Raw genomic sequence first — 12578 nt, 5'->3', positions numbered from 1 at the left:
ACATGTTATGCCTAGTCTTCTCCTAAAGGTGGCGTAACAATCATATGGCTAAGAGAGGAGCTGTGTCAGTCGGTGAATTACAGAGAAAAGGATTTTACAGTGAGTACAAAAAATCCTATTTTTGCACTATTGGAGTTTTCCTTTTTGTTTTCTTTTATATTCACTTGCACTTTTGACCGTGGATTGGAGTGGAGTATCGCCCAGTATCATCTGGAGGTGAGAGCTCAGCATATTGGATGATCATTCCAGGCCTCTAGATGAGGTACTCACCCACGGAGTCGATACGAGTACCCGGCGGTCGCGATCACCGATGGGCTTCCACGATCGATTGGGGCACACTGAGAACCGGGATGTGTGTAAACACGCAGTTTCCAGTTCTCTGAGGGGAGAACAGACAGATTGTCCATACAGAGTATGAACAGACATCTGTCATCTCCCCTGCACAGTCCCCTCCCCCCTTCAGTTAGAGCACACACTAGGACACACTTAACCCCTTCACTGCTCCCTTGTGATTAACCCCTTCACTGCCAGTGCCATTTTTACAGTAATCAATGCAATTTTATAGCAGTGATCGCTGTAAAAATGCCAATGGTCCCAAATGTGTTAGAATTGTCCAATGTGTCCGCCATAATGTTGCAGTCCCAATAAAAATCTCAGATCGTCGCCATTACTAGTAAAAAAATAAAATGGCCATAAAGCTATCCCCTATTTTGTAGACGCTATAACTTTTGCGCAAACCAATGAATATACGCTTATTGCGTTTTTTTTTTGGTTTTTTACCAAAAATATGAAGAAGAACGTATCGCGTAGACTGAGGGGGAAAAAAGTTTTGTTTTTTAATATATTTTTGGGAGATATTTATTATAGCAATTTTTTTTTTCTAAATTGTCGCTCATTTTTGTTTATAGCGCAAAAAAAATGCAGACAATCAAATACCACCAAAAGAAAGATCTATTTGTGGGGGGAAAAGGACGTCAACTATTTTTGGGAGCCTCGTCGCACGATCGCGCAATTGTCAGTTAAAGCGACGCAGTGCCGAATCGCAAAAAGTGCTCTGGTCTTTGGCTAGCCAAATGGTCCGTGGCTGAAGTGGTTAATTATCACTTTTTATTATCATTCTTTTATTTCAATAGCTGCACTTTTTTTGTTATATTGTGGGTTATTGTGCATAGCTGCTGTATGTTATTGTGATTTGTTTTTAGATATTTCTTTTATTTCTTATTTATTTTTTTCAAAATTGTCGCTCTTTTTTTGTTTATAGCGCAAAAAATAAAAACCGCAGAGGTGATCAAATACCACCAAAATAAATCTCTATTTGTCAGGGGAAAAAAATACATCAATTTTGTTCGGGCACAACTTCGCGCGGCAATTCAGTTAAAGCGACGCAGTGCCGTATCGCAAAAAAATGGTCTGGTCATTAAGGGGCCAAATCCTTCTGGGGCTGAAGTGGTTAAGGTGAAAAACCTTGAGGCTTTACAGCCATTGTAAGCAAATTAATATTGTAAGGTTTTACATATTCTTTAAGCAACTATCTATACCTGCCCTTACACATGTTCTGGTTGAAATAAAATTATCTTGGTATCTGCTTCATTCAAAATGCCTTCAGCACAAGGGTGAATGAAGCTGTGTCTTACTGTATCTTTACAGTCATACTGTGGCCAGTGCAAGGCATTCCATCACAGTACATAGAGGTTACAATTCCTATGGTGTGCATTTGGATTTGGAAATATTATCTCTGTGTTGCAACGCACTGTGTAGGTTAAACTCCCCATAGAGATGAATAGGGTTGTTGTGCATTAAAATGGTTGTCGTCATTTCTTGAGTTGCACACTTGTGAACATGTACAGAGATGTTTACAGCCTCCAGTTGCATTTCACAATTACGTGGTCTGAGGGCTGAAAGACACAATTTTTCGAAGGTCAGCAATGGTGGCTATTATGTTTTCCTTTCATAGGCTATTTTAACTAACAGAACCCAACTGCAGTTTTCTTTCACTTTGTTTTTATTGAAAGGGAATAAAAGTAATTGCATATACAAATTATGGTGGATTTTGTACAGGAACACCTATACGGAGTCCCAACCCCTCCACAGATGAGGGACAACAAGAACATCAAAGTAATATTTATCTACGAAATACAGTGCAAATGACACATTAATTATCCAGTGGTAGAATAATCCATAAGGCAGTGGGATTTTGATCGTACAGACTAGAAATGACTATTCAAAGTAATGTCACAAGAAAGCCCATAATTAATTCACCATAGTGGAACAAGGTAGGTCTTACATGGGGTGGTTCTTGCATGGCTATCTGTGGGAGAAGGATCACTTGTATGTTGGAGAAATTTTGCAGGTGGAAGAGGGAAACGGGTGCTAGAGGGAAGGCAGAGGAGAACAAGCAAGGCAGGGAGAAGAAGGAAAATAGGGTAGGGATGTGTAGCGGTACCCCCATGGGGGCTTCTGAGTTTGTTTATTACCTTTTGTCAGATGGCTCCGCTCCCAATCCCCCATGCAAGTACATGACACCAAACAGTTCGAACTCTGGATTTTATAGTGCTTTATGCTGGGTATAAATCAGTGAGCTAGGCAATTAGATCCTATGAGATGCCCCATCTGACCCCAGTTTTAGGTCACAAGGGTACTAATCTGTAGCCGTAGCATTTGTTAGTTAAATCCCTTTTTTGCGATCCTTTCCTAGTTCCAATTTCTACCTCAGGTTGTACTTCCAATATGGACAGATAAGCATCACTCTGAATAATGCTGTGGATGTTGACCCCGAAGTCACAGGCCGCACTGCCTATTTCCACACACAGGATCTAGGATTCAAATTCTCGAATGTGTGGCTGTCGGATACAAAAGATAACGTTTTTTCACAGGGGTTTTCTGCAGTGCATTTTAATGTGGCTCTTTTATATATAAAAAGTATATATACAGTAAATGATCTTCTCTCAATTAAAACTTTCAAAATCCTTCATACAGACTATGATGATGATGGTGCACCCAAAGAAAGAAAATGATGACAACCTTCCAAACAGAGTTTTGCTGACAGAGTTTCGAACACTTGTTGTCAGTCGACCAGCAGGATGCAGTCAGTATACCACCAATGCCAAGCAAAGAAATGGATCTAATTTTAAAAAATTCAAAAAGGTAATCACTGAAGGGGATACTGTTTACATAATTTGCTTTATTTTTTATTACAGTGGCTATTATTTCAGTTGATCCTTCCCTATTTTTGTTGTAACTGGCAGGTTTAAATCACTACTAAATTGAAGGATACATTCACAAATTTTTTTTTATTTTGCAAGTAAAAAAATGCATTTTATTTATTAGGAGCCTGTAAAGCATTGCACCCAGGATCAGCAGTGGGTGTAATGCCACACTCCTGCAGGCTGTCTGTGTAGCTGTCTGCCTGAACCTCCAATACGTGCAGGCAGTTACTGAATGACTGGAATCTCAGTGACCTACCTAGAGCACTCATTAACGCTGTGGTAGTTCATTGAGGTACTGGTCATTGATTAACAGGGATCTTTAAATGAATGGCGTGGGTGGAGTCCTGCACAGCCGTGGTGTTGAATTGTGACAGCGGGTGCGGGGAGAAGATCCCTGGCCCAAGAGAGGAGGGTAAGGAGGCACATACTGAGCAGAAACGGTGACTCTGTGCTTAGCAATTTTGCTTTGCAGCACTGGGGTCCCCAATTTGAATCAGGACACTATCTTCATGGAGCTTGCATCATCTTCCTGTGCTTGCACAGGTTTCATCTGGATACTCTGGTTTCCTCTCGCTCTTCAAAGATATGCTGGTACTTGAATAGGCTACTGTCTAAATTTACCCTAGTTTGTGTGAGTGAATGTATGCGTGTGAGGTAGGAACCTTGGATTGGTAGCTGAGTGTTCTATAAATACAGTATCTCACAAAAGTGAGAACACCCCTCACATTTTTGTAATTTTTTTTATATCTTTTCATGTGACAACACTGAACAGTGTAAATTTGCTCTCCCCTCAAAATAACTCAACACACAGCCATTAATGTCTAAACCACTGTCAACAAAAGTGAGTACACCCCAAGTGAAAATGTCCAAATTGGGTCCAAGGTGTCAATATTTTGTGTGGCCACCACTATTTTCCAGCACTGCCTTAACCCTCTTGGGCATGGAGTTCACCAGAGCTTTACAGGTTGCCACTGGAGTCTTCTTCCACTCCTCCATGACGACATCACAGAGCTGGTGGATGTTAGAGACCATGCGCTCCTCCACCTTTCATTTGAGGATTACCCACAGATGCACAGTAGGCATTAGGCCATTCCATCACCTTTACCCTCAGCTTCTTTAGCAACGCAGTGGTTGTCTTGGAGGTATGTCTGGGGTCGTTATGTTGGAATACTGCCCTGCGGTCCAGTCTCCAAAGGGAGGGGATCATGCTCTGCTTCAGTATGTCACAGTACATGTTGGCATTCATGGTTCGCTCCATGAACTGGAGCTCCCCAGTGCCGGCAGCACTCATGCAGCCCCAGACCATGGCACTCCCGCCAACATGCTAGACTGGAGGCAAGACACACTTGTCTTTGTACTCCTCACTTGGTTTCCACCACACACGCTTGACACCATCTAAACCAAATAACTTTATCTTGGTCTCGTCAGACCACAGAACATGGTTCCAGTAATCAATGTCCTTAGTCTGCTTGTCTTCAGCAAATGGTTTGCGGGCTTTTTTGTGCATCATCTTTAGAAGAGGCTTCCTTCTGGGACGACAGCCATGCAGACCAATTTGATTCAGTGTGCGGCATATGTTCTGAGTACTGACAGGCTGACCCCCCCCCACCCCTTCAACCTCTGCAGCAATGTTGGCAGCACTCATACATCTACTTTCCAACGACAACCTCTGGATAAAATGCTGAGCTTGTGCACTCAACCTCTTTGGCCGACCATGGTGGGGCCAGTTCGGAGTGTCCTGTTAAACCACTGTATGGTCTTGACCGCCGTGTTGCAGCTCCATTCCAGGGTCTTGGCAATCTTCTTATAGCCTAGGCCAGGGGTGCCCAACCTTTTGAAGAGAGAGGGCCACTTAAACGACTTGGTAACCGGTTGCGGGCCACAATGAGCAGAGCAGGCGGATGACGGGTCCATGCAGAGTGGACACGGCCCACTCTACTCTGAGTCCACTGATCTGATCCACCCTAGCGGAAGGGGATTGATCCCCTCTTTTTTTAGCGAATCAGATTGGTGGTAGGCAAGTGTAAAAGGACACAAATCTGTTTACATCTGCTGAGTTGGACCGATTGTGTGAAAGGGGCCTTGTACACTAATGCAGCGCAGTGCACCTCTGTCTTTCCTGCGGTTTAGCTACACTTTGCCATAGACTTCTATTATATCCTGCAGGTGTGGTGCACTTTCTGAAAGTACAGCAAACCTGCAAGTAATAACAGAAGTCTATGCCTCAGTGCATGTAACCTGAAGGTGCACTGCACCTGCGGATCAGTTTGAAAGCAGCCCAGTAACCACTGCGCAGATATGCCCATATATATACTGCAATTTTAGTAATAAACTGACCTTTAATAACCATTAATAATCTATTCAGGTATTGCCTGCTGTTGCTGACCCAGGCAGAGTGTATTTGGCATCACTCCACCTGTGGCAAGTGATGGCGCTATACAGGAAGCATCAGCTTATACAGCTCTACTCCACAGATTCTTGCTTTGCCAGCTTCATTAACAACACGGATGCTCTGGGATGGCGGGTCTGCAACCCATGATGTGGGCAGGAGGAGGTCGAGGGCCACATCAGAGGGCTCCGCGGGCCACTGGTTGGGCAACCCTGGCCTAGGCCATCTTTATGTAAAGTAATAATTCTTTTTTTCAGATACTCAGAGAGTTCTTTGCCATGAGGTGTGCCATGTTGAACTTCCAGTGACCAGTATGAGAGAGCGGGAGCGATAACACCAAATTTAACACACCTGCTCCCCATTCAAACCTGAGACCTTGTAACACTGAGTCACATGACACCGGGGAGGGAAAATGGCTAATTGGGCCCAATTTGGACACTTTCACTTAGGGGTGTACTCCCTATTTTCCATTGTAGCAAAGTGTAATTTCTTCTGTGTTGTCACATGAAAAGATATAATAAAATTTACAAAAATGTGAGGGGTGTACTCACTTTTGTTAGATGCTGTACTTTTGTTAGATGCTGTACTTTTAATAAATACACTCACCGCCCACTTTATTAGGTACACCTGTTCAAGTGTTTGGTAACACAAATTGCTAATCGGCCAATCACATGGCAGCAACTCAATGCATGTAGGCATCTAGACATTGTGAAGATGAATTGCTGAAGTTCAAAGTAGTGGCAGAAAATAAGTTCCTGAAAGCAGGAACTTGATTTCCAATGGTAATCATATGTCACCTCCTCACTACCCGTTCAACCCGCTAAATGCCACACTACCATGGTGCAAATGGGCGGGTGCAGAACAGCTAGATCCACTTGAATGGGTCCCGTTTGGTGAGCGATAGTGCCCATCAAACCTGACGGGATATATTCCTGACAAAACCAAACATGAACATGCTAGTGGGAGTCGGGTATGCACAAATTTTGTTAACAGTTTTGAGATGATGCCTTTGGCAGTCCTGAAGGAGATTTATGCGCGTACTCCACTCCTCATTTGAATTTGTGATAGTCCATATATGTACTTGGTGGTTAAATTCCCCATGGAGTATTTGGTAGCCTAATATTATTATCTTCAGTATATTCTTTAATGTTTTTGTTTCTATAATCTTTGTTATTTGTGCACTCTTGGTATGGCTGATGTTTGAGGTGGTGCATGGCAGGGAAACATGCAAAAGATTAAATCCTATCTATTGGGCGAGAATTGGGACAATAATGAAATTGTGGTACTAACGTTCCAACTTAGATGTTTGTTAGAACATAAACGCGGTTTTACTGGCACTATCCATTCTTTCAGTCTTACATTGATGCAAAGGTGATCCCAGTTAATTTTACTGTTAACCAAGTTTGTGTATATCCGACTCCTATTGGCATGTTCTAAAGTCCCAAATGTTTGGTTTTGGATCTGATATTGTTTATGGGAGTCCTGAATGAGATTTATGCCAATACGCCACTCCTTATTTTAATTTGTAATATTCCATAGCGGTATAATCCTTCTGCCTTTGCAGCTAAAGGGGTGGAGCAATTGGGGATTGGTAAAAACATGGCTTAAAGTAGAGCTGCACCCTAAAGGGCACGTTCCAATTATTTGCAACCCCCCCCCTGCCCTCCACTGCCACATTTGGCACTGTTCGGGGGGGGGGGGGGGTTGAGCGGGTACCTGGTTTTGACAGGTACTTGCTCCCACTTCTAGCGCAGATTGCCACAGTGATCTGAGACAGAAGTTCCCCCCCCCCCTTTCCCTGCAGCCTTCACAGGACCCAGAAGAATATGGGACCATTCACAAGGAACAGAAGAAAACTGGCTGTGAAGCCACAGGGCTTCACTTCCGGTTTCCCTCACCCTGAGATGCCTGGACAGGTAAGTTTTTAGTACCATGCTGACCCCATTGTATCATTATGAGTGATGTAATTACAGGAATAAAAGCTGCTGTTGGTCTATGGAAGCAAGGCTTTAGTTTTTGTTCCTGATTCAGACTGGCTGAAGAATAAATGAGTGGCATCAGCCAAGTCCTAAGCTGATGAATTCTGCTATGTGTGTACCACCGTTTGAGCTTTGGGACACCATAAAATTACAGTTTTATTTCTTCTTTTAAATAGGTTAATATATTTATTTTATTAATTTTAACAGACTGCTTATCCGGGAGCTGGAAGCTTTCCTCATATCATAGGAGGCTCTGACTTAATAGCTCATGACAAGAAGAAGAATTCAGAATTGGAACAATGGCTACGACAGGAGATGGAGGTAAAGAAAGACAAGTTAACAGTATCGGCTTTGAAATAAAATCACATGCTGTGCTTCTTGACCTATTTACTAGTACATATGCCTCTCTGGTGCCTAGAATACAACACAGCTTTCTTATATATTCTTTCCTCTGGCTAGCACCCCACCATCTGAATGGCTCTTTATTCAATGTATAGTTTATACTATTACACTTCCCTGTCCCCTTCTGCAGTGAATCAAAGTTCATTGCAAGGCACAAAGCACAACAACATTAACCAGAAACGGTGCATGACTGACAGTCACTCCGACTTTAAAAAAGGTTCCTTTACTGCTTCAAGGCAACTTCTATCTGACTTGTGCCCATAGACTTTACTGGAAGTTGCCTTCATGTCGGATCCTTATCTTAATTGATGTGATTTGGATCCGACATTACAGGAAGATTACCCTGAAGTTGTCTAGCCATGGCAACTACTCTTTTATAATCTGTAGCTCCAGAAGTGCAGGTTAATTTGTTTTATTTTTACAGTACATTTTTTACTGTATTTTGTATTGCTGTAATCATTTTTATATTAAATGGATGTGCAACAAATTATTGGTTTCCATTTCTTATGGGGGAAATAAGTTTTGATATATGAGTGCTTTGGATTACAATCACGTTTCCGGAACAAATTATGCTCGCAATCCAAGGTTTTACTTGACATGAAAACTTTTATTTCATTCCCTGGAGCAGTAAATCTTGTTTATGTTTGTTTTTTTGTTTTTTTTCTTTTGGGCTAGATATAAAAGAGTTGACGTATACATCACATTTCATTTCACAGTATGTCAGACCTTTCACTAATGGCTCTCGCTTTCCAGAAAATCTCTGTATATGGTGCTGTGTGTATAATTCTTCATTTCTGTGGTAGATACTGTACATAACGTCATCAGGCTTGAAATAACATTAGCCGCTCTGGGCATGTTTATTACATTATGAAAGCCAGGAGAAGATGATAATTTCTTTGAATTAATGTACTTTAGAAGGATTTCTACATACACTGCATTTCTTGTAATCCTTTTCCTCTCCCCTTGTCCATTCTCAAGACATAAACAGAATAGAAGGCATTCTGTGAATGGATGAGGTGAGAGTAGGAACAGGTACATGATATTGTGACTTTAGTGTACACTCTTGTCCATTTACAGAGTGCCTTGTTTTCTGTTCACAGAATACAAAGTGTCTTTTGAATATACAAGGAGAGAGAAAAGAGAGTAAACAACAGAATCTCTTCACTGTATGGGAGCCAAAGCTCTTAAAGTCAGCGCCAAAAGTAGAGTGCTGGTTGTAAAATCAGGCTGCTAGAAATTAATGAAATATACAGCAAACAGGATGGAGCTGAGAGCATGTAATACATCTTACATAAGAACTTTTTTTTTTTTACCTTGTGAACGTTTAAAGATGCCTGTGGCTAGAGTTCCATTGTAAAGCGGTAGTAAACCGCCCAAAAAGATAGGAAAAAAAAATAGGCCCCCCCCCCGCAGGTTTAAGTTATAATATACTAGTATGCACCACATACTAGAACATTGACAGACTTAACTGTACACCGAGCCCTCCAGCACAGCGCTATCACGGCTGCTTGGCACTGCCATCTTCAACCTTCTTCCTTTCAGGTTCCCAGGCTCCAGCTGTATGAGTGGCCAAGGCCGCGATTATACCACTTCCGCGCATGCACACTGGATCCCTCGGCTCTGACACTGAGCTCTGAAGATCCAGCAAGCTGTGCTGCCTCTTCAGAGTGCATACAGTGGTGATGTCACCGGCTGCATGTTGTGTGAAAATCTCCTAAACCAGGGGTCTCAAACTGGCTGCCCTTCAGCTGTTGCAAAACTACAAGTCCCATCATGCCTCTGAGTGTGGGAGTCGTGCTTAAAACTGTCAGCCTTGCAAAGCCTCATGGGACTTGTAGTTTCACAACAGCTGGAGGGCCACCAGTTTGAGATCCCTGTCCTAAACAGTGCAAGTTTAGAAGACATTCACTGTAAGCAAACAAGCAGGACAAAACTCAGGATAGCCGCACACTGGAAAAAGACTTGAAATCCCATCTTTAATTGAAACAACGTGGGTCACATCAAAACACAATAAAAAAGTCCACAGCAAAAGGAATAACAGGGTACAGGAAAATGTTGACGCATTTCGCACCATAATCAGTGCTTACTCGTAGACATTCACTGTACCTACAAGTAATTCTTATTATAGGCTTACATGTAAGTGCAAGTTCAAAAGTGGAGTTTTTCAGCTTGTACCTACAGGCAAGCCTTATTATAGGCTTGCCTGTAGGTACAAGCTGAAAAACTTAGTAGTGTGAATATCTCCTAAACTTGCGCTGGTTTTAGGAGATATTCACACTGCATGCAGCCAGTGATTTCAGAGGAACATGCACTCGGTTTACTACCGCATTTATTCCACTTTAAAGAGAACACAGTTTCACCTTATTTACTAAGCTCACAAAAGAATCACCTGGTATATGCACAGTCTTCAATCAAATTGTGTTATGTGGGAAGGCTCAGCACGCAAGCTCTTAAAATTCTGCTTTTCTGTGCCCTACAATAGTTGTGCCTGCAGGGTCTACAGGCTTTGATCATGTGGTGCTAGTCCATGCTGCTGGCATGGGATATCTAACTAGCCAATAATGTAAATTTCTTGTCATAGATATGATCGTGTAGATTTATAGGTTGTGATTTACATTGCAGATGATTAGTACTAAATTCCAAACTGCCTCCTTTTTTGCTGGTCCTTGTGTCTGTAAACTGTCAGCTGGGAGATGAGAATGGTAGAATTATGTTATAGGAAACCTGTACTGAGTGAATCTGATAGTGGCCATTGCTTGTCTCTCCTAATAATAATAATGCTCATTCCTTGGCTTTTATGTTGATTCGATGGCACATAATCTTTATCTATACTTCCCTACCTAATCACTGATCTGGAACAATCATGCAATGTAAAGGGTTTTCTTTCACGCTGCATGTTTGGTCTGGGTCGGTCACTTACTGTAGAGTGAAGCAAGGATGAACATGACCACATCATAATCTCCTTGTAATGTGTAGTATTATTGTTGTAGTGTTATTGTGCGTGGGGAGTTTTGCTATTTTACTATATTGGGCCTTTGTATTCTGGCACACATCATGTAGTTATCACAATTTTCTCCTCCACGCCTGTCTGTGTGAACCTAATATGAGCTTGCTGCATAATGACATTTATGTAACATTTGAACCTATTATTGCTCTCTTTACAGGAGCAGACTCAGCAAGCTAGAGAACAATCCCTGGCTGAGGATCTGTTCAGGTCAGTATACACTTAAGGAAAATCCATTATAATCAAACATATATGGCAGATGGATTTTACAGAAACATATTTGTGGTTGCTTCATTTTTATGGTGCATGCAAAATCGCTTTTGATCTGCAATCTAATATTTTTCACTGACTCAATTCATTTAGACGGCTGTTCACTGAGCCTGGAAATGTATTTTCAGTACTACCGTATATTACATATGCGTTCTATTACTCAAGTGACATTAAAATAGTCAGTATTATTAATAAGGCTTGGAACATTTTCCAGTCACTGAGGCTTTAAAGCTGACAGGAAGCAATTCGTAAAAAGGTTTCCATTCCTGGTTGATAGTTTTATGTAACTGAAGAATAGGCATAAAAGTCTAATTTCTTCTGTTCTCTGTTAGATAAGTTCTGAGCAGCTTGAAATGTTACAAACTGAATTCAGCCCTTTAAATTTAGAATTACAACTTGTTCTGCATGCTGCACAAGATCGTTTCATGTCGTTTTCTGACCAGCTGAGAAAATTTAAAGATACACTCCAGACTGAGCAATAATGTAGAGGTGACTTCAAGGTGTTAATCCTCCTCTCTTGAACAAGTTGCAATTTCTCATTTAAGAAATAGATTCTTCTTCTATAGTTTTTGCCCTAAGTACTTCCTCCCCCAGGGCCTGCAGCAGCCACTTCTAAATGAGCTCTAGTCTAGACTGCAATTTGGAAGATTCCACTTATGTTTTTTGCAGTAAAATTTGATACTGAAACAGTGACTGCTGGACTAGTCACAGGAGATTTGGAAAGAAGTGAAATTTTGCTTTCAGGCCCACCCCTGAAATAATGCTCACTCTGCAGTTCTCCTTTCACACTGGGTCGTTTTGCAGGCGCTATTCCGCTAAAAATAGCGCCTGAAAACTGACCTGAAACAGCCGCTGTGTCTCCAGCCTGAAAGCCTGTGCTAGCAGCATCTTTGGAGTGGTGAAGAAGCAGTGTATACACCACTCCTGCCCATTTAAAATCAATGGGGCAGTGCAGCTATACCACAGGCAAATCACTGCTGCAGCAGCGCTTTGCGGTGGTTTTAACCCTTTCTCGGCCGCTAGTGGGGCGGTTATAACGCCACTAAAATGACGGTAAAGCAGCCCTAAAAATATGATGAACCTCCCGCCCCAGTGTGGAAGGGGCCTAAAACTGATCTCGGTTACTGACAAATGCAAAATCTCATCTTAATAATTTTTGTATATTCATATTATGTTTAAAACTTTCAAAGCGAACCCTGTTGCTACAAGTGATAAAAAAGTAAATCAGAAGCAGCCTGTAGAAGAATATTTAATACTTCTTATTTTGTTGGGCGGTGAAACAAGTGTTCACTGTTGTAGAGTTTCAGACATTGCTGGTATCCAACATT

At 41.8% G+C, this 12578-nt stretch overlaps 1 protein-coding gene across 1 annotated transcript in view; it reads left to right on the top strand.

The window, feature by feature from the left end:
- Nucleotides 1-12578, top strand: part of NBN (nibrin) — a 153168-nt gene that overhangs the window by 127143 nt on the left and 13447 nt on the right. Inside the window, exons 13-15 of the mRNA XM_077492995.1 lie at nucleotides 2977-3144; nucleotides 7782-7895; nucleotides 11141-11190. Of these exons, the coding sequence (XP_077349121.1) occupies nucleotides 2977-3144; nucleotides 7782-7895; nucleotides 11141-11190 (332 nt within the window). The remainder of the gene's footprint in view (nucleotides 1-2976; nucleotides 3145-7781; nucleotides 7896-11140; nucleotides 11191-12578) is intronic.

Source organism: Lithobates pipiens, unplaced genomic scaffold, assembly GCF_037356315.1.
Source record: "Lithobates pipiens isolate NorthernLeopardFrog02 unplaced genomic scaffold, aLitPip1_a1.2 Scaffold_19, whole genome shotgun sequence".
NCBI lineage: Eukaryota > Metazoa > Chordata > Amphibia > Anura > Ranidae > Lithobates > Lithobates pipiens.
This window is presented reverse-complemented; position numbering and strand designations above follow the sequence as displayed.